At 39.1% G+C, this 23784-nt stretch overlaps 1 protein-coding gene across 4 annotated transcripts in view; it reads left to right on the forward strand.

The window, feature by feature from the left end:
- The window catches only part of CATSPER3 (cation channel sperm associated 3), a 45464-nt gene that overhangs the window by 7243 nt on the left and 14437 nt on the right, over nucleotides 1–23784 (forward strand). For all 4 annotated transcript variants that reach the window (XR_009495111.1, XM_024994539.2, XM_024994540.2 and 1 more), the window contains one exon: nucleotides 314–467. Coding sequence is in view for 3 of the 4 variants with exons in the window: in XM_024994539.2 (XP_024850307.1) it covers nucleotides 314–467 (154 nt within the window). In the remaining variant the exon portion in view is untranslated. The remainder of the gene's footprint in view (nucleotides 1–313; nucleotides 468–23784) is intronic.

The raw sequence follows: 23784 nt of genomic DNA on the forward strand, positions 1-23784 counted from the left end.
ACTGGAAATTTGTTGAATGAGTAAAGGAAGATGATGCTTTGTTTGAGAAGAAGTGGTAATCATTTTTTCCCCCATAAGTCTAGAGAGAATGAACTGAGTTAACTGAGTGGGGACAGCCCGAACCCATTGATTGTCATACATATTTCAGTGGTCATCTAGTCAGCATTTCGTTGCAAATCTAAAGTATATATATAGTTTAGATTTATAGTCACAGAAGGGGGAAAGCAGACCCTAGTTCCTAAAAAAGTGTGCATCATTTGGGGATCTAACTCTGTTGCAAGATAATCACACCTCTTATTCAACTTTTTGACAGGAGGAAAGATACTCAGTTTCAGGCATTTGTGAAGAAAGTCATAATGAGTCATCTCTTTAAGATAATTATGATTAGCACCATTTCAATGAATGCCTTTTTTATGGTCTTGTGGACTGATTATAAAACAAGATACAACTTGTTCAGACTTTTTGAGGTAAGCAAACAAAATGGGTCCATTTCCTTCTGTTTTATTTCTGAAACTGTTCTAAGATTCTTAAGGCATTTTGTTCAAAAAGTTTTCTATAGAAAAATTCTAAGGACTATTAAAATATACCTTAAAATCTAAGAAGATGGTGGCAGCAGTAGTAGTGGCATTTACATCAAATCTAGTTAACAAGAGGGACTTCCCTCACTGTCCAGTGTTTAAGACTGCACACTTCCTGTGCAAGGAATGTGGATTTGATCCCTGGTCAAGGAACTGAGATCCCACATGGTACGCAATGTGACCAAAAAACCAAAACTAAAACAACAGCAACAACAAAAACTAGTTATAAGAGATCCTTACAAGAACCACACTGCATAGTATTAGCATCTGTAGCAGAGGAAGCAGAGGGACACCAATAAGTGTTGAATAGCAGTTGATACCAAAGAGTGTGTTGCCTGATCTGTTACTTGTGGGGTAACACAAGAGGTTCCTGCAGTTTATGAAGGGGCTAGAATGGTTCAGACCCCGTAACTTTTAAAACTGACTGTCCAAGGCTACTTTCAAGTATAGAGTTCCATACTTATGGGAAATATTGGAAGTAGAATGAAAACTGAGCAGGTAAAAGACCCAGAGAAAGGAAGAGAGGTTCAGATAAAATTGGAAAAGGGAAACAGAACCAGGAAACCTCAAGAATCAAGCTGCTGCTGCTGCTGCTAAGTCACTTCAGTCATGTCTGACTCTGTGCAACCCCATAGACGGCAGCCCACCAGGCTCCCCCGTCCCTGGGATTCTCCAGGCAAGAACACTGGAGTGGATTGCCATGTCCTTCTCCAGTGCATGAAAGTGAAGAATGAAAGTGAAGTCGCTCCAGTCGTGCCTGACTCTTAGCTACCCCATGGACTACAGCCCACCAGGCTCCTCCGTCCATGGGATTTTCCAGGCAAGAGTACTGGAGTGGGTCGCCATTGCCTTCTCTGAAGAATCAAGCTACCACATGTTAAATCAAGAATAGATATTTAAAGTTAGAATCACACTTTCTCCTAAAAGTTCAGGAAAATTAATTTCATACAAAAAAGTATAATAGAAAAAGATTGTGGTAAAGTCCCATATAAAATTATAAGAACAAAAGAACAAAGTGGAGAATAGTATCACTACAGATAATGAAAGCCCACAACAAAGACATGTTCACAAAGCAGATAAAACCTGTACTATTTCAGAACAAGGTATATTTTTACAAAAGTGATATTAGGAAAGAAAAGAGTGAAGTGATAGAACTCAGAGAAGAATTAGAAATAAAATCATTTAAAAAATAAAGACCAAATTAGACTAAGAGCAATTAAATACAGCAGATAAGGACTTAGAAATACAGGATTAAGTGGGAGAAATAAAAATTTTATTTTATTTTTTAAATAAAAAATAAAATCAGTAACTTTAAATTAAAAATCAGTAATAAATGAAGAGATTAAAAAGAATTCAAGAGAAAATGATGAACATTGAAGATTGGAGAAAAATGATCCCACTTAAGGATAATAGGAATCTCTAAATGTGAAACAGAAGCAAAGTAATAAAATGGAATAAACACTCAAGTGTAAAATCTAAGATAAGTTACCTGAAATAAAAGAATTGAAACTATATATTGAAAGAGCACTCGTTGTATATTGAGAATATGGACTTAACAAACACCAGAACATATTCTAGTAAAAGAATATGAAGGAATCTCTTTGGCTTCCCTGGTAGCTCAGCTAGTAAAGAATCTGCCTGCAAATGCTGGAAACTCCAGTTCGATTCCTGGGTTGGGAAGATCCCCTGGAGAAGGGATAGGCTATCCACTCCAGTATTCTTGGGCTTCCCTGGTGGCTTAGCTGGTGAAGAATCTGCCTGCAATGCAAGAGATCTGGGTTGGATCCCTGGGTTGGGAAGATCCCCTGGAGAAAGGAACAGCTACCCACTCCAGTATTCTGGCCTGGACAATTCCGTGAACTGTATAGTCCATGGGGTCACAAAGAGTTGGACACGAATGAGCAGCTTTCACTTTCACTTTGAAGGAAAGAGGTGTGGAGGAAATTGTTAGCATATAAGTTAAGAGGCTTATAAAGAAAAGAAAATTATTAAACTCTGCTATGGTAGCAGAGACATTACTTTGCCAACAAAGGTCCGTCTAGTCAAGGCTATGGTTTTTACAGTGGTCATGTATGGATGTGAGAGTTGGACTGTGAAGAAGGCTTAGTGCCGAAGAATTGATGCTTTTGAACTGTGGTGTTGGAGAAGACTCTTGAGAGTCCCTTGGACTGCAAGGAGATCCAACCAGTCCATTCTGAAGGAGATCAGCCCTGGGATTTCTTTGGAAGGAATGATGCTAAAGCTGAAACTCCAGTACTTTGGCCACCTCATGCGAAGAGTTGACTCATTGGAAAAGACTCTGATGCTGGGAGGGATTGGGGGCAGGAGGAGAAGGGGACGACAGAGGATGAGATGGCTGGATGGCATCACTGACTCGATGGACGTGAGTCTGAGTGAACTCCGGGAGCTGGTGATGGACAGGGAGGCCTGGTGTGCTGCGATTCATGGGGTCGCAAAGAGTCGGACATGACTGAGCGACTGAACTGAACTGAACTGATGGTAATGCTTTATGCTGAACGAAAATGGGGCTTCCCCAGTGGCTCAGTGGTAAAGAATCTGCCTGGCAATGCAGGAGACATGGATCCAATCCCTGGTCTGAGAAGATCCTGCATGCTGTGGGGTAACTAAGCCCGTGCACAACAGTTCTTGAGCCTGTGTTGTAGAGCCCAGGAATCACAGTTACTGAGCCCATGCTCCTCAACTACTGAAGCCCTCCTGCGACTCCACAACAAGAGAGGCCACCGCAATGAGAAACCTGTGCGCTGTCGTGAAGAGTAGTGCCTGCTCACCACTGCTAGAGAAAGGCCTGCACCGCAGTGAAGACCCAGCACAGCCAAAAATAAAGAAAAGAAAACGGAGCAAAACATTTAAGATACTTTAGGAAAGAAAATATGAACCAAGATTTCTAGATCCGGCAGAACTGACTTTCAGGTTTAAAGGGCATAGACAAACTGTCATCAACATAAAAAATCTTGACTAATACTGCTTCCATGAGCCCTTTCTTAGGACTCTGTTTAATAAGGAATAAGTTTCAGCCAACTAAAATTATTAAAGAAGTATCAACATTGGAAAGGCAATGAACAGTAAAGTATGTTTTTATTTATAGAACTAATCATAATTATGGGTTAACAAGGAGAGAATATATTACAAATGAATATATACTCTGACAATGAAGATATAGTATTGATTAAAATGGGGAAGAATGGAGAGTCAATGCAAAATTTTAAACCATTTGTCAGAAATCAACTTTGTGGTGATGCTCTTAGTATTACTCTGAGACTGCTGTTTGTGTAATACAGGATAAAGCAGATGAGTAATGGGATAGTTTAATTCTGTTATCCTCAGTATTCTTGAGAACCAGGTTACTCATGGAAGAAAGGAAATATGAATATAACATAGACAATGTAAAACCCTGTAGTTTTGCATTTAAATTGGAAGTATCAATATAAATTCCTAAGATATTTTATCATTATCCATTGAAAAACCTAGAACACTGACCAACTTAACAATTATGCATCCTTAGTGCCCATAATGTGGTGTTGAAATACTGTTTATCACTAGAAGGAGCTAGGGATTCTTTGAGATGTGGTTGATTGCAGGTTTAGGCCTGAAACTATACCAAATGAACTCAGAATATCTTGTACACATAGCAACTGCTGCTAAGTCACTTCAGTCGTGTCTGAATCTGTGCGACCCCATAGACGTCAGTCCACCAGGCTCCCCCATCCCTGGGATTAGAACACTGGAGTGGGTTGCCATTTCCTTCTCCAATGCATGAAAGTGAAAAGTGAAAATGAAGTCGCTCAGTCGTGTCCGACTCTTAGTGACCCCATGGACCACAGCCTACCAGACTCCGCCATCCATGGGATTTTCCAGGCAAGGAAGTTATCAAAGATTACTGTGAGTAAAAGTCACTCAGTTGTGTCTGACTCTGCAACCCCATGGACTGTACAGTTCATGGAATTCTCCGGGCCAGAATACTGGAGTGGGTAGCCTTTCCCTTCTCCAGGGAATCTTCCCAACCCAGGGATCGAACCCAGGTCTCCTGCATTGCAGGTGGATTCTTTACCAGCTGAGCCACAAGGTAAGCCCAAGAATGCTGGAGTGGATAGCCTATCCCTTCTCCAGGGGATCTTTCTGACCCAAGAATCAAACTGGGGTCTCCTGCATTGCAGGTGGATTCTTTACCAACTGAGCTATCAGGGAAGCCCAAAGATTACTGGGGTCGTGTCAAAAGGACTCAGGAGACAACTTGATGAGACTCCTGCTGGCTAAAGATGGGACTCTTTGAGCTTTAATAAGGATAATAATTATAGTGGATTTTTAAACTCACCAAATAATATGTAAGTTTGCTGCTGCTAAGTCGCTTCAGCTGTGTCTGACTCTGTGCGACCCCATAGACGGCAGCCTACCAGGCTCCTCCATCCATGGGATTTTCCAGGCAAGAGTACTGGAGTGGGGTGCTATTGCCTTCTCCCTGTAAGTTTATAATGATACAAAAAAAGCTGATGGGTCACTTTTGGAGGGTGATACCTGGTGGCTCAGCAGTAAAGGATTCGCCTGAAGTACAGGAGACATAGGAGATGCAGGTTCGATCCATGGGTCAGGAAGATCCCTGGGGGCATGGCAACCTACTCCAGTATTATTGCCTGGGAAATCCCATGGACAGAGGAGCCTTTCCATGGGGTCGCAAAGAGTTGGACATAACTGAAGTGACTGAGAACAGCAGCACAAGGAACTAATACTTTATCTCCAAAAAACTGTTAAATTAAGGGAAGGAATCAAGCTTTACTGACTTTCTTATATGAATTGTATTATTGTGTAACAACATAGTAGATAAGGGAAACATCTCTTTATAGAAATGTCCCAGTTAATAAATGATAGAATTAAAATATCAGTTTTTCAACCACTAGTGAATTACAGGATTTAGGCATTTTGAGCATTAGTGATTGCTTCCCTCATAAAAAGAGAGACAACCAGACATTTTTTTGCCTCCTATAAAAGAACAGAACCTATCATCTTACCAAAAAGATCAAACCTGGGACTTCTTTGGTGGTCCAGTGGCTAAGCCTCTGCACTCCCAGTGCAGGTGACACGGGTTTGATCCCTGGTCAGGGAACTAAATTCCACCTGCTGCAACTAAAGGTCCTGCATGCCACAATGAGGATCAAAGATCCCACAAGCTGCAACTAAGACCTGGCACAGCCAAATAAATCAATAATAAAAATAAATATTAAAAGATCAGGTCTGAATCTGATCAAGTCTTTTCATCTAGCATCCTATTTCTAGGAAATAGAAGACAGAAGAATGTAAGTGTGCAGTCAGCACAATTCCAGATGATGAAATTCTACAAGTCAAGTTGCCCGGTTTCTTCAACAAATAAACTTTAAGGAAAGGAAGAAAAAAATGAATAGGAGACTTAAAAGGCATATCAAATTTTGAAAAAGCTTTTAATAAAAAAAAGTATTCTAGGAATGCACACATGAGTTTCTATGGAGAAATGCAGGAAAGTGATCACTATAAATACAGGGACAATGGTTAATTTGGGGGAAGGGGAGGGAGTTGTGGTTGGGATGGAGCATATGGAGAGGTTTCTGGGATAGTTGGCAAGGTTCTAACTCTTGACTTAGGTGGTAGTTACAGGGCTGTTAGCTTTGGAACAATCCATTAGGCTATGTATTTGTGTGGTTCTATATGTGTATTTTATTCTACAATAAAAAAACATTAAAGAGGCACTTTTATCTTCATTTACGGTAAATAGCAAATTGCTTCTTGGTGATGAAAAGGGTTAACATCAACATAATGTGATGTCAGAGGAGGTGGAGGTGATGGAATATCCTAATCAGTGTCTTAAATGTGCAGTGTCCACTTGGCACCACTTCTGTGAATGTGTTGGTATGGCAGTACATTCCACACCAACATCCCAGAGTTTGGTCACGGATTGTAGAGCATTATGTTAAGTATAGGGCTTGGGTAAAGAGTGGGGAAGAGATGAGTTGAGGGATCTGAATCCCCTGATTGTTCTCCAGAAGCCATAATGATTATTAAACATGCTTCAGTAGTGATCTTTGTAAGCCTAAGGGAATTCTGTGCTGTGGAAAGGATGCAGACTTACACAGATTTGGGTTCAAGCCCTAGCTTTACTACTGTCTCACTACATGTGAGAATTTGGGCAAGCTGGTTAACCTCTACGTGGTTCAGCTACATTTGTAAAATAGTATTAACACACACCTTCCAGGGTAGCTATTGAGATCACTGAAAATAATATGTATGAAAGTCCCTGGTTATCTATAAAACTGAGAAATTATTAACAGTCTTAGGGATCCCAGTGAAGATATGAGGAAAGCACACAGAAGGGCCTGATGTGTCACCTCGAACTAATCTTGAGATTCTGTGCGAGCACCAAATAAATGTTAAGGCAGGGTTGTAAACTTCTGAGGCATTAAATACATGCCCCAACATACAGAGCCCCTTGGCAAGGCTGGGAGACTTAGGGCTTTCAGGAATTTAAGGAATACTCTGTTCAGTTATTAGCAGACCATTAAGATAACTGAGCAGAGAATTTGGTGGCCACACATGACAAAGTCATGTAGAATTAGGTCAAGAAAGTCTCTTAAAAAAGAACAGCAGCAACAACAAAGCCCTAGGAAGTGGGGGAATACCTGATTTCCACAGTTTCCAATATTATGTGATTAAAAATGTTCAATTTCCAACCAAAAAAAGAAAAAAAATTGTGATACATGCAGAGAACAAGAAAGAATGGCCTCTACACAAGAAAAAAAGTAAACAATAGAAACTCACCCCAAGGAAAGCCCATCTGTTGGACTTACTAGACAAAGATTTTAATTGGCTGCTATGTTCAAAGAGCTAGGAAAAAACCCCACATCTAAAGAACTAAATTAAAGTATGAGAGCAATGTCTCACCAAAAAGAGAATATGAGTAAAGAGAAATTATTAAAAAGAGCCAAATAGAAATCCTGTAGTTGAAAAGTACAGTAATTGAAATGAAAATTCACTGGAGGAATTCAAGAGCAAGTTTGAGGTAGTCAAAGAAAGAATTAACAGAAAAACAGGTCAATTGAGATTTCCAGTATGAGGAACAGAAAGCAAAATGAATGAATAAAAATGAGCAGAAACCCATGATACACCATCAGACATACAAACATGCATGCAATTGGTGTCACAGAAGGAGAGGAGAAAAAGGATAGAATATGTGAAGACATAATGGCCAAAAACTACCCAAATTTCATGAAAAACAATCTGAACATCAAAGACAATCAACAAACTCCAATAGGATAAACTCAGAGATCCACCTAGACACATTGTAAACAAATTATTGAAAGACAAAGACAAAGGGAGAATTTGAAACCATCATGGAGGAGTGATTCATTGCATACAAAGTATCCTCAATAAAATGAGTAGTTGACTTTTCATCTAAAACTACAGTCACCAGAAGGCAAAGGATGTCATATTCAAAATGCTTAAAGAAAGACTATCAAACTAGAATTCAAAGTCTAGCAAAAACTGTTCTTCAAAAATGTAGAGGCGTGATGCCAGCGGAAAGGCAGAGTAGGTAGCTTCAAAAATCCATCTGTTCAGAGAAACAGTTAAAAAGGAGACAAAACTGTCAGAACTCTGCAAAATAGCCAGAGGTTTACAGAAACTGAGTGAACATTGAGTCAAGAAAGGGGAACTTTAAAAAGGTGGTAGGAAAGCTTTGCAGCATTTTTACTTGCTTTTGGCCCTATCCCTCTTCATCAAGGTGATGGTCCTGAAGATGGCAGCCGGTGTTCCCAGAGTGGGGCCTTGGCCCCTGGGTCTAGAAACAACAGAGAAGATTTTTGTTCATAAAGAATTGTGTTTGTCTATTTTGGCCTATCAGAGGGCTGTCTCAAGGACTGGTCCTAAGCTATTTTCTTTGTTTTGCTTAACCTGGAATTTTTTTAGGGTAGAAAGTGGCTATGCATTGGGCATTTCTCAAAACCATTGAAAAGCAAGTGACTGATCCACTGCTTCCTGGAGCAAAAATACAGCACTTGAAGCAAACAATAGGTATGTTGAAAGCCTGAGAGGAAAATCCAGGGAGAGAGATTCTTTGGAGAAAGAGGACATTGTCTGCCATACATGTCCAGGGCAGGACACATGGTTAGGAAAGACCTGAGAATATACCAAGCTTTCACTGTAACTGAGCTTCAGGCTCAGCACAAGCTCAAAATTAACACTCAGTTTCAGTTGTCAGTGGGCCGGCTCAACATGGAGGGAGTTCCTCCACAAAGAGGCCATTTGCAAAGACGAGGAGAGTTTTTCTTCTCCTTCTTTCTCTTACTCCTTTTCTCTTCCTTCTTTCATTCTTTCCTTTCTCTTTCTTTCCTTCTCTCTTTTTTTCTTCTTTCTCCTTCCCTTTTCCCCCTCTTTTTTGCCTGAGTCATTTAAGAAAACCTCCGTTTAAATACTAATTGACCAGAAACTAAAGAAAAAGAGACTTCAGAAGTCATGCATTACAAAGAATATGGTCTTTACAAAAGTTGTTTAGAAAAGTCACTAAACAAACAACTACTATCCATGGAAAACAACAAACCCAACAATAAGGAGAGGAAAGAAATTGACTTCCAGAGTTACCACATTGTAAATTTTTAAACGTCCAGTTTTCAAAAAGATATTCTCTTACACAGGAGAAATAAACAGAAGCTGTCCCTGAGGACACACCGACAAAGATTTTAAGTCAACTTTGTAAAATATGCTCAGAGAGCTAAAGGAATTCACAGGCAAAAAGCTGAATGTAACTAGGAGAACAATGTTTCAGCAAATAGAATATGTCAATAAAGAGAAATTATAAAAAGGAATGAAACAAATTTTGGAACTGTAAAGTATAATAATTTAAAAATTCGTTAGAAAGATCAAGAGCAGATTTGAGCAGCCAAAAGAAATAATCAGTGAACTCGAAGTCAAATCAGTTGGACTTAGTCAGCCTAAGGAACAGAAAGAGAAAAGAATGATGAAAAATGAACAGAGTCTTAAGAGACCTGTGGGACCCCATAAAGCATATCAACATTCACACAGCAGGAGTTCCAGGAGAGGAGAGAAAGAGGAAGAAATGAAATAATGGCCCCAAAGTTTGCAAATTTGATAAAGAATATATCAAGAATCTTAGTGAACTCTGAGGAGAAACAAAGAGGGCCACACTGAGACACACTGTAATCAATTATCAGAAGTCAAAGACAAGGAGAATTCTGAAAGCAGCAAGACAGAAGCACCTTGTTGCATAGAAGGAGTTCTCAATAAGATTAGCAGCTGATTTCTCCTCAGAAGCTGTGAGGAGAGAAGGCAGTGAAATGACATGTTTAAAGTACTGAAAGAAGAATATTGTCAACCAATAATTCTATATCCAGCAAAAGTATCCTCCAAAAAAAAAAAAAAATGAAATTAAGATATTTCCAGGTAAACAAAACCTGAGAGAATTTGCTTCTGGTAGACCTGCTCTACAAGAATTGCTAAAGATAGTCCTTTAGGTGAAAATGAAATTAGACAGTAACTTAACACATTATTGACCAGGGGATTTTTGCAGAAACTAATGCCTACGATGTTAATATGTCTCTGGTCAATAATGTGTTAAGCCATATGATGAAATAAAGGACACTGATAAATGTAACTACATAGGCAAATATAAAAGCGAGTATTGTATTTTGGGTTTGAAAAAGAACTCCTCTCTTTTTCTATATGGTCCAAAATAATTATAGTTAACGGGCATGCACTGTATATAGGTGTATTTTGTGACAACAGAAACATGAAGTGGGGGAGGGATGGAATTGTATAGGAACAAAATTGTTAATGTACTATTGAAGCTAAGGTTGTATTAATTAAAGATGGATTGTTGGGACTTCCCTGGTGGTCCAGTGGCTAAGACTCCACGCTCCCAATGCAGGGGACCTGGGTTCTATTCCTGCTTAGAAAACTAGATCCTACATGCTGCAACTAAGAGTTGGCATGCCAAAACTAAAAGATTCTGCATGCTGCAGCAAAGATAGAAGATTAAGACCACCAAAAAACTAACTTTAAAAATACAGAGAAAGAAGTGAGAAAAGAACCAAAATCATACACTACAAAAAAATCAAACACCAAAGAGAGAAGTAGTGGAGGAATTGAAGAACAAAGAAGATGTGACATATGTAAAACAAATAGCAAAATGGAGAAATATTTTCTTTCTTATCAGTAATTACTTTAAATAAGTGAAGCTCTCCAATTAAGATAGAATTGATTCTTAAAAAAAAAAAAACAAATATATGCTGTCACTTGAGATTCAAAGATACAAATAGATTGAAAATGAAAGAAGTTACTTCATGAAAATAGAAACCAAAGGAGAGTTAGGTTGGATATACTCATATCACACAAAAAAAGACATTAAAGAAAGCTGTTACAAGAGACAAAGGGGGATATTATATATTGACAATAGAGTCAGTTCATCAAGAAGATATAATAGTTTTCTCAAGTACATATGAAGCATTTACTAGGATAGACCACATATTAGGCAACAAAACAAGTCTCAATAAATTAAAAAATATTGAAATCATACACATTACCTTTCCTGACAGTTATGGAATGAAACTAAAAATCAACAAAAGCAGGAAAAACTGAAAATTTTCCAAATATATGAAAATTAAACCACAAACTATTAAATAATAGGTCAAAGAGGAAATTACAAAGGAGTTTAGAAAATACTTTAAGACAAATGAACATGAAAATACAGCATAATGAAACTTACAGGTTGCAACAGAAGCAGTACTCAGAGCAATATTTATACCTGTAAATGTCTGCATTATAACAAAAGAAAGATCTCAAATTAATAACCTAATTTTACACCTTAAGGAACTGGAAAAAGAACAAACTAAACTCAAAGCTAGCTGAAGAATAGAAGTGAAAAAGATTAGAATGGACTTCCCTGGTGGCTCAGTGGTAAACAATTCACCTGCCCATGCAGGAGACGTGGGTTTGATCCCTGATCTGGGAAGATCCCACATGCCACAGGGCAACTAAGCCCACTGAGCCTGTGCTTGGAAGCTCAGCTGCTGAGCCCACGCTCCGCAGCTTCTGAAGCCTGCATGCCCTAGAGCCTGTGCTTTGCAACAAGGGAAGCCAATGCAATGAGCAACCCACACAGTGCAACTAGAGAGTAGCCCCCACACCTGGAGAAAAGCCTGCACAGCAACAAAGACCCAGCATAGCCACACACACACAAAAGAAAAAATTGGCAAGACTCAAGTCCAGGGAGGCTGCATGAATTCTTTAATAATAATAAAAAAGATTAGAGTGTGAAACAAAATAGAGAATAGAGAGATAATAGAGAAAAGTCAATAAAATAAAAGATTAAAGTTCAGTTCTTTGAAGAGATCAGCAAAGCTCATAAGCTTTTAGCTAGACTGACTAAAAATAAGAAGATTCAATAATGAGAGAAATGAAAAGCTGGGACATTACTACTGACCTTATAGAAATAAAAAGTTTTATATGAGAATACTGTGAACACTTTGTACACCAATGAATTAGATAATCTAGATGAAATAGACAAAGTCCTAGAAACATACCACCTACCAAACTGATTTAAGAAAAAATAGAAAACAGACATACTGAAACAGACCTATAAATAAAGAAGTTGAATCACTAATCAAAAGCCTCGCAACAAAGAAATGCCCAGAACTGGATGGCTTTGCTGGTTAATTTTACCCTGCATTTAAAAAACAATGAACACCAATCCTTCTCAGACTCTTGCAAAAGTAGGAGAAGAGGAAATATTTCTGAATTCATTCCATGAGGCCAACATTACCCTGAAACCAAAGCCAAAGACATCACAAGAAATAAAGAGACCAACATCCCTACAAATATAGATGCATTAATCCTCAAGATATATCTGAGCCCAGAAATGTACTTAAAAAGGTTATATACCATGACTAAGTGGAATTTATCCCAGGAATGCAAGGGTGGTTCAGCTTAGGAAAAGCAATGAATGTAATACATCAGTAGAATGAAGGAAACAAAATTACCTCAATAGATAACTGAAAAAGCATTTGACGAAACTCAACACCCTTTCATGGTTAAAAAACAAACAAACAAACTAGAAATGGAAAGGAAATTTCTTAATTTGATAATGGGTAATTATGAAGAAATCCCACAGTATTAACATAATACTCAATGGTAAAAGACTGAAAATCTTTCCTTTGAGATTAAGAACAAGACAAATGCCTGCTTTCTCCATTATTCAACATTGTACTGAAAGTTCTAGCCAGAGCAATTAGGCAAGAAAAAGAACTGAAAGTTATCCAAATTGGAAAGGAAGAACCAAAATTATCTAAATTTGACTTGATCTTATATATAAAAAATTCTAAAAAATACATCCATACACAAACTCAACTATTTGAGCTATTAGATGATCAAATAGTTGAGTTCGTGTATGGATGTATTTTTTAGAATAAAATTGCAGTATACAATTAAAATTGTATACAAGTAAAATTGCAGGATACAAGATTAACAACCAAAATTTGTTGTATTTCTGTACACTGATAGGAACATTATGAAAAGGAAATTAAGAAAATTCCATTTACAATAGCATTCAAAATAGTAAAATACCTAGGAATAAATTTAGCCAAGGAGATGAGAGATGTATAAACTGAAAATTATAAAACATTGCTAAAAGAAATTAAAACCTAAATAAAAAATGTAACAGCATCCTATATTCATGGATTAAAAAACTTGTTAAGAGGACTATCCAAAGTGAACTACAAATTCAGTTCAATTCCTATCAAAATTTCAATGGCCTTTTAAAAAAAGAAATTGAAAACCAGATTCTTAAATCCATATGACTGTGAATAGCCAAGAAAACATTGAAAATGAAGAACAAAAGTTGGAGAACTTGCATTTTCTGACTTCAGAAACTTTCTGTGTTGGCTTATTCGCTAAGTTGTGTCTGATTCTTGCAATCCCATGGACTGTAGCATGCCATGCTTCTATATCCATGGGATTTTCCAAGCAGGAATACTGGAGTAGGTTGCCATGTCCCTCTCCAGGAGATCTTCTGGACCCAGTAATAGAACTGAGTCTCCTGCATTGCAGGAGGATTCTTTACTGAATGAGCTATGAGGGAAGCCCCCAAAACACTTTCTACAGAGATAAAATAATGAAAAGAGTGTGGTACTCACAGGACAGATACAGACCTATAGAATAGAGTTGACATTCTAGAAATAAATCCAAATACCTATGGCCAATTGACTCTTGACAAGGGTGCCACAACCTTTCAGGGGGGAGAAAAATAATCTCTTCATCAAATGATGGAGGGACAGCTTATTATCTACATGCAAAAGCTGTGAGCTGTCATTCACGGTGCTGGTTGTCGGGTTGGGAAGAAGCATCACAATGATGTAGGTTATGTAACTGTCCCCGGACTGCTCTGGGTGTCATTTACCAGATGAAGAATCCTTCTGAATACATTTTCTGGAAAGATAAGCTGCTAGTTCTATTGCTGAAACAGAAATGCCATTCCCATATTTTCTGTCATGTTGAAAGCAATGAAACATTTTTATCACAATTAGCATCAAATTTATGAAATAAAATGATATGGAAATAGAAAGTATCTATTTAAGAAGAAGCTATGAGCCATGCAGTGTAGGGCCACCCAAGACGGATAGGTCATGGTAGACAGTTTTGACAAGGTCCACTGGAGAAGGGAATGGCAAACTACTTCAGTATTCTTGCCTTGAGAACCTCAAACAGTATGGAAAGGCAAAAACATAGGACACTGCAAGATGAACTCCCCAGGTCGGTAGGTGCCCAATATGCTACTGGAGAAGAGTGGAGAAATAACACCAGAAAGAATGAAGAGACGGAGCCAAAGTGAAAACAACGCCCAGTTATGGATGTGACTGGTGATGGAAGTAAAGTCCGATGCTATAGAGAACAATATTGCATAGGAACCTGGAATGTTAGGTCCATGCATCATGGTAAATTGGAGATGGTGAAACAGGAGGTGGCAAGAGTGAACATCGACATTGTAGGAATCAGCAAACTAAAATGGACTGGAATGGGAGAATTTAATTCAGATGACCATTATATCTACTACTGTGGGCAAGAATCCCTTAGAAGAAATGGAGTCACCATCATAGTCAACAAAAGAGTCCAAAATGCACTACGGTGGGTGCAATCTCAAAAATGACAGAATGATCTCCGTTCATTTCTAAGGAAAACCATTCAATATCAGGGTAATCCAAGTCTATGCCCCAACTGGTAATGCTGAAGAAGCTGAACTTGAATGGTTCTGTGAAGACCTATAAGACCTTCTAGAACTAACACCCCCAAAAAGATGTCCTTTTCATTATGGGGGACTGGAATGCAAAAGTAGGAAGTCAAGAGAGACCTGGAGTAACAGGCAAATTTTGCCTTGGAGTACGAAATGAAGCAGGGCAAAAGCTAACAGAATTTTGCCAAGAATACCAAAATCAGATTGATTATATCCTTTGCAGCCAAAGATGGAGAAGCTCTATACAGTCAGCAAAAACAAGACTGGGAGCTGACTGTAGCTCAGATCATGAACTTGTTGCCAAATTCAGACTTAAATTGAAGAAAGAAGGGAAAACCATTAGACCATTCAGGTATGACCTAAATCAAATCCCTTATGACTATACAGTGGAAGTGACAAATAGATTCAAGGGATTAGATCTGAAAGACAGTGCCTGAAGGACTATGGATGGAGGTTTGTGACATTGTACAGGAGGCAGTGATCAAGACCATCCCCAAGAAAAAGAATGCAAAAAGGCAAAATGGTTGTCTGAGGAGGCCTTACAAACATGTGAGAAAAGAAGAGAAGCTTAAGGGAAAGGAGAAAAGGAAAGATACTCATCTAAATGCAACTGTATAGGCCATGGGGTCACAAAGAGTCAGACACAACTGAGCAAACTTCACTTCAAAGAATAGCAAGGAGACATAGGAAAGTCTTCCTCAGTGATCAATGCAAAGAAATAAAGGAAAACAATAGAATGGGAAAGATTAGAGATCTCTTCAAGAAAATTAGTGATACTAAGGGACCATTTCATGCAAAGATGAGCACAAAAAAGGACAGAAATGGTATGGACCTAACAGAAGCAGAAGACATTAAGAAGAGGTGGCAAGAATACACAGAAGAATTATATGAAAAAAATTTTAATGATCCAGATAACCACAATGGTGTGATCACTCACTTAGAGCCAGACATCCTGGAACGTGAAGTCAAGTGGGCCTTACGAAGCATCACTACGAACAAAGCTATTGGAGGTGATGGAATTCCAGTTGAGCTATTTCAAATCCTGAAAGATGATGCTGTTAAAGTGCTTCACTCAATATGAAAGCAAATTTGCAAAACTCAGCCGTGGCCACAGGACTGGAAAAGGTCAGTTTTCATTCCAGTCCCAAAGAAAAACAATGCCAAAGAATGTTCAAACTACCGCACAATTGTACTCCTCTTCAGTTCAGTTCAGTTCAGTCACTCAGTTGTGTCCGACTCTTTGCGACCCCATGAATCACAGCACGCCAGGCCTCCCTGTCCATCACCATCTCCCGGAGTCTACCCAAACTCATGTCCATCGAGTCAGTGATGCCATCCAGCCATCTCATCCTCTGTCGTCCCCTTCTCCTCCTGCCCACAATCCTCCCAGCATCAGGGTCTTTTCCAATGAGTCAACTCTTCACATGAGGTGGCCATGGACTGGTTGGATCTCCTTGCAGTCCAAGGGACTCTCAAGAGTCTTCTCCAACACCACAGTTCAAAAGCATCAATTCTTTGGTGCTCAGCCTTCTTCACAGTCCAACTCTCACATCCATACATGACCACTGGAAAAACCATAGCCTTGACTAGACGGACCTTTGTTGGCTAAGTAATGTCTGTGCTTTTGAATATGCTATCTAGGTTGGACATAACTTTCCTTCCAAGAAGTAAGCATCTTTTAATTTCATGGCTGCAGTCACCATCTGCAGTGATTTTGGAGCCCCCCAAAATAAAGTCTCTCACTGCTTCCACTGTCCCCCATCTATTTCCCATGAAGTCATGGAACCGGATGCCATGATCTTCGTTTTCTGAATGTTGAGCTTTAAGCCAACTTTTTCACTCTCCACTTTCACTTTCATCAAGAGGCCTTTTAGTTCCTCTTCACTTTCTGCCATAAGGGTGGTGTCATCTGCATATCTGAGGTTATTGATATTTCTTCTGGCAATCTTGATTCCAGCTTGTGTTTCTTCCAGTCCAGCGTTTCTCATGATGTACTCTGCATATAAGTTAAATAAGCAGGGTGACAATATACAGCCTTGACGTACTCCTTTTCCTGTTTGGAACCAGTCTGTTGTTCCATGTCCAGTTCTAACTGTTGCTTCCTGACCTGCATACAGATTTCTCAAGAGGCAGGTCAGGTGGTCTGGTATTCCCATCTCTTTCAGAATTTCGCACAGTTTGTTGTGATCCACATAGTCAAAGGCTTTGGTATAGTCAATAAAGCAGAAATAGATGTTTTTCTGGAACTTTCTTGCTTTTTTGATGATCCAGCAGATGTTGGCAATTTGATCTCTGGTTCCTCTGCCTTTTCTAAAACCAGCTTGAACATCAGGAAGTTCACAGTTCACATATTGCTGAAGCCTGGCTTGGAGAATTTTGAGCATTACTTTACTAGTATGTGAGATGAGTGCAATTGTGTGGGAGTTTGAGCATTCTTTGGCATTGCCTTTCTTTGGGATTGGAATGAAAACTGACCTTTTCCAGTACTCCTCTTACATGCTAGCAAAGTAATGCTCAAAATTCTCTAAGCCAGACATCAGCAGTATATGAGCTGTGAACTTCCAGATGTTCAAGCTGGATTTAGAAAAGGCAGATTGCCAACATCCACTGGATCATTGAAAAAGCAAGAGTTCCAGAAAAACATCTGTTTCTGCTTTATTGACTACATCAGAGCATTTGACTATGTGGATCACAACAAACTGTGGAAAATTCTTCAAGAAAAGGAAATACCAGACCACCTGACCTGCCTCCTGAGAAATCTGTATGCAGGTCAAGAAGCAACAGTTAGAACTGGACATGGAACAACAGACTGGTTCCAAATTGGGAAAGGAGTACATCAAAGCTGTATATTGTCACCCTGCTTATTTAACTTATATGCAGAATACATCATGCCAAATGCCGGGCTGGATGAAGCACAAACTGGAATCAAGATTGCCTGGAAAAATATCAATAACCTCAGATACACAGATGACACCACCCTTATGGAAGAAAGCGAAGAAGAACTAAAGAGCCTCTTGATGAAAGTGAAAAAGGAGAGTGAACAAGTTGGCTTAAAACTCAACATTCAAAACTAAAATCATGACATCTGGTCATATCACTTCATGGCAAATAGATGGGGAGACAATGGAAGCAGTGAGAGACTTTATTTTGGGGGGCTCCAAAATCACTGCAGATGGTGGCCGCAGCCATGAAATTAAAAGACACTTGTTCCTTGGAAGAAAAGCTATGACAAACCTAGACAGCATATTAAAAAGCAGAGACATTACTTTGCCAACAAAGGCCCGTCTCGTCAAAGTTACGGTTTTTCCAGTAGTCGTGTATGGATGTGAGAGTTGGACTACAAAGAAAGGTGAGTGCCAAAAATTGATGCTTTTGAACTGTGGTGTTGGAGAAGACTCTTGAGACTCCGTTGGACTGCAAGGAGATCTAACCAGTCTATCCTAAAGAAAATCAGTCCTGAATATTCATTGGAAGGACTGCTGCTGAAGCTGAAGCTCCCAATATTTTGGCCACTTGGTACGAAGAACTGACTCATTGGAAAAGACCCTGATGCCGGGAAAGATTGAAGGCAAGAGGAGAAGGGGACGACAGAGGATGAGATGATTGGATGGCATCATCGACTCAATGGACACGTGTTTGAGCACGTTCCGAGAGTTGGTAATGGACAGGGAAGCTTGGTGTGCTGCAGTCCATGGCGTTGCAGAGTCAGACACGTCTGAGCGACTGAACTGTACTGCTCCTTGGAAGGAAAGCTATGACAAACCTAGACAGTGTATTCAGAAGCAGAGATATCATTTAGCTGACAAAGTTCCAGGTATGGTTTTTCCAGTAGTCATGTACAGATGTGAGAGTTGGAACATAATGAAGGCTGAGTGCCGAAGAATTGATGCTTTTGAACTGTGGTGCTGGAAAAGACTCTTGAGAGACCCTTGGACTGCAGGAAGATCTAACCAGTTAATCCTGGTCAACCCTGAATATTCAGTGGAAGGACTGATGCTGAGGCTGAAGCTCTAATACTTTTGCCACCTGCTGGGAAGAGCCGACTCACTTGAAAAGACTCTGATGCTGGGAAAGATTGCAGGCAAAAGGAGAAGGGGCAACAGAGGATGAGACGGTTGGATAGGATCACTGACTCAATGGACATGAGTTTCAGCAAACTCCGAAAAGTGAAGGACAGGGAAGCCTGGAGTGCTGCAGTCCATAGGGTAGCAGAGTCAGACACAACTTAGCGACTGAACAACAACAATGTAAGTAATCTAAAAATGTTTTAAAGTATGTGGGGAGAGTATGTGTAGCTTATATGCAAATACCATGCCATATTTTATAAGGGACTTGAGCATCCTTGGATTTTGGCATCTGTGGGATAGTCCTGGAACCAATCCCCTGGGAATACTAAGGGACGACTTAGTATAACCTTCATGCCAAAACTACTCAATGACAAAATGAAAAAGGAAAATTATGCCCAATATCATGAACTTGGACATTACAATCCCAAACAGAATATTAGGAAACTGAAGTTTTAAAAATATATGAAGAAGGTAATATATAACATTGCCAAGTTGGGCTTTTCCAGGAATGCAAGTATTATAAAAATCTAGGTATTTTATTAACTAGCTTAAAATACTAAAGGAGAAAAAAGTCCAATAAAATCACTTTAAGAGATGCATAAAACAGTTTATCTTGAGTATCTTTCATGATAAAAATTTATCAAACTAGGGATAGAAAGGATTTGTTTTAAAGTAATTAAGAGTACCTATGAAAAACCTATATCAAAGTTCACACTCAATGGTGAAATTGTAACAGTATTTTTTTAAAGCTGTAGTCCAGTTATTCTTGACAAGATTTGTATCAGTGTCTTAGCCAATGTATAATACAAGGAAAAGGAATAAAAAAAATTAAGAATTAGAAAGTTTTAAAAGACTGTAATTATTCGCAGGTGTTATGATTTCTGCATAGAAATCCTCAAAGAATCTGGAATAAATATAAAGTTAATAAAATTAATAAGTTAATAAAGTCCAGAAAATTTGGTAGATATATGATTAAGAAATAAAATATATTTAATATATCAGCAACAAAAGACATAGCACTTATAAGATACAGAAAGTATTAGAGGCAAATCTAATAAAAGTATTGTGAGATTTTTAAAGAGAAAGAAATATATAAAGGTTATTAAAGAAGATATAGAGAAATGGAAGGATATATTAGATCATGCATAGAAAGACCCAGTTTCTTCAAGATGCAGTCTCCCCCGGTTAAACTATTTAATATCAGTGCAATTCCAGTAATAAATCTGGCAGGATTTTTTATGGGTTGCCAAAAGCCAATGCTAAAATTTAGATGAAAGAATGAAAGAAAGGAAAACCAAGATGGTTTTTAAAGTGAAAAGGGGAGAAGTCTTTCTATAAGGCTTTCTATGAGTCTTTCTGTAAGGCCTATTAGTAACTAAGCAGGATGACAATGCATGAATAGACAACACAGATAGACAAATAGACCAGGGGAACAGGACAGAGTACTCAGAATCAGACCTGGCTGGGATGAAAACCTGGACCCTGAGAAGATGGCCCTGCAAATGAGTGGTGGAAGGGTTTCTTCATTAAACAGTACCTATGGAGGAAAACACTCCAGTTGGATCTCTACCTTCCAGCATACACAGCTAAAGACCTAACTTGAAAAGTGAAACTTCAGAATGTTTGGAAGAAAATATAGAAGATTTATATGATCTCAGGAGGGAAAGGAATTTTAAGGTATGAAATATATAAGCAGTGAAGAAAAAGTTTGGTTAATTTGATTCCATTAAAACTTTAAACTTGTGTTCATCAGAAGATCATTAAAGAGGTGAAAAGATAAGTCAGTGTAGGAGAAGCTATTTGAAACCTTACCTGCATGTATCAGATAAAGGATTAGGATTCAAAGTATGTGGATATATTTTCTTTCAAATCAAGAAGCAAAAGACAATCCAGCAAAAAATCTGGGGACAAATTAGGAATAGGCAGTTCAGTAAACACATAAAAAGATGCCCAATTTTATGAATAATTAAAGGAAAGACAAAATGAAAAATAAGATATCACTCCATCAGATTAATAAAAATTAAGAAGTCCAACAGTAGGAAGTGTTGGTGAGGATGTAAAAAAAAGAACCATTGTTGCTATTAAAGTAAGTTGGTACAACCGCTTCAGAATACAATTTGGCAATATTCAGTGAAGCTGAAGATGCTCATATTTTACAATCAGGTAATTCTATTCCTATGTTGTAACAGAGGACAATGTGTGTACAATAAAGCATGGGGCTGTGAGTTGGCTGGGGGTGTCGTAGGGGCAGGCAGTTATTTCGGTGGAGGTGTTATTTGCAGGTTTCAGAGATAAATGAAAGAAATTCACCTACACCCGGCATTCTACAGGGTTAGTGGGGCCGCTGTGTCTTTACTGTCACAAGGGGAAGGTCACATGGCTGTTAGAGCCACATAGTCACCCACGATTAGACCCAGTTACCCCGTGATGATTTTGGAGTGATTTCCTCTCTCAACAAGGACAACAAGACGGGTGATCAGGTAGAGGGTGACTATTATGAGGGTCTGGAAGAAATCACTCCAAGGCCAGTTGGTAATCTCTATCTTGATGTACAGGTAATACACATAGATGATAAATAAGATACTAGAAAATATAATTCAATCACCGATTGAGGCAGATCAGAATCACCAGGCACAGTAGAATCTTAGCAAATAGGAGAATTCCCTTTTGGGTGCTCCAGCAGCTGGGAGCCCAAGGGGTGCTCAGAACTGGCTGTGGTGTGGGCAGGAGTCCCTGGGGGCATGGAGGATCTATTCATAGGTTCAAGGATACTGTACTCCCAGGCATCTTACCTATGCTCTGGCTGAGAGGAGGGCCCAGGGGCACAGGACCTCAAGTCTGCTTTTTAAATGGCCCTGTATTTTTGCTCAAACTTTTTGTGCTTTTATAGGTAAAAAATTACAAAGAAGCTGAATATCACCCAATGGGTATCTAGATTTAAAAAATTTTAATATTTTCATAAGTGGAATTGCTAAATAGTGGGGAAACTCTAAACTAGGTTTACATAGATCAACATGGATGAATCTTATAATTTTAAACAAAAAAATTTCCCAAAGGATGCTTTAGTGTGTATGCAATTTATGTAGTATATGAAAGATGCAGAACCATACCATGCACTTTTGGGGATACATATGTGGTAAAAGTATAAAATATAAGAGCAAGGCATACTCCAGATTTGAAATAGGCTTGCTTTTGTGGAAAGGGAAGGGGATTTGATCAATGTGAGGTTCTGTCTGTAATGGTAATATTTTATTTCTTAAGCTAAATGGTATAATAGTATATGGTTGTTCATTATATTATTCTTTTACGTCTTTTTGTGTATCTAAATGTTTCACTGTAGTTAACAAACATAAAAGTGTATATAAATGGTTGCCATATGGAGACCACAAATAGAAGTGTACAGGACAAATAACACCACCAGAGGCCCTAATGTAATCCAAATGGATAGTTGTGGCTTGAGCTATAATTTCCAGTGATAGCATCTGACATATTTAAAAGGTGGTGTATCTCAAAACCTTTTCTATTTCCCTCTAGAAACTCTTGCTAGCTCCCCCCTTCAACCCACCCCAAACTCATCTCCGTTAAAGGCATCAGCATTTACCTGGTTGCTCTGTGTGAGGAATCTTCCTTGCCTTCTGTACATCCCTGAGTCCCTCAGAAAGTCCTGTCATCACTGCTAACAGAATACATCTGGAATCTGTCCTCTTCTCTTCAGCCCCACACTGTTCCCCAGTCCAATGCAATCTAACCCAGTCTCTTGCCTGAGTGATGCTAGAATTAATTCTTCTACTGTCTCTCACCTCCTTCCTAACTTGTCTCCCAGTCGCTATTCCCGCCAGTTTCCCTACTAGGTCATTTCCATGGAGATCTCTTAAAAATGTAAATCAGTTCACTTCACTTCCTTGCTCCAGCTCCAAGGCTGAGGTTAAAGTTCACAGCCTTCCCCAGGCCTGCCAGGCCCTCCCTACACAGCTGGCCTCTCCACCTTCATCTCCTGCTCTGCTCGCCCCTTTCTGTTCTAGCCACCCTGGCTCTGCTGTTCCTTTCTCACTTTAGGACGCTTGTGCACACCCCTGGGAAGTACTCTCCTAGATTTTGTTATGGCTGCATTCCTGGCTTTAGCAAGGCCTCCGCTCTGCACCTTTTCTAAGTAGCTGTCATGACCGCCCTTCCCCACCTGACCAGTCCCTTTCTCCCTTGTGGCCATTCCACTTTCCTTCCTGTGTGATGGGATATATGTATTTGTCTAAACCTTCATTTCTGTCTCTCCAACTAGACTGTCAGTTTCATGGGGGCTGGACATTCTCTGTCTCATTCACTGTTGTGTTTCTTTATACCTGAAACAGCGCTTGGCATGTGGTAGAGGCTTAATCAACACTTCCTCAATGAATGAATGCATTGATGATAAGCAAAAACTTAGATGCCTCAAAAAGTGTGTTTTGGTAAAATAAAATCCCCTGGAATTGTTCATACATAAGACGAATTTGAATAAGGTTGTTTCATAAGGTGTAACAGTTGAAAATAAGCAGAACATTCTTCAGAAGAAGATTAGTTAACTGATTTTAAGTGGGTGTGATAATAGAGTAAATATAAGTAGATGTGTGAATAGTTCATCTCTGTTCATCTGGGTATTAAAGTTGGCCAGAAGGCTCTTGGAATCTTCTCTTTGGGAACCTTCCTTCTGTGTTGCCTGATGTATACTTCCCACTGGACCTCGATAGTCATTCTGACGGTCAATCATTCCCAAGTTCTCTGGGTCAGGGCCACAGGGTAGGGAAGACTCCGAAGGAGAAGGGAATCAGGCACGCTGTGTCCACTGTGTGCCCGGGACTCTGCCTGGGTTTCTCTGTCCTGTGGCTGA

This window comes from Bos taurus, chromosome 7 (assembly GCF_002263795.3).
Source record: "Bos taurus isolate L1 Dominette 01449 registration number 42190680 breed Hereford chromosome 7, ARS-UCD2.0, whole genome shotgun sequence".
NCBI lineage: Eukaryota > Metazoa > Chordata > Mammalia > Artiodactyla > Bovidae > Bos > Bos taurus.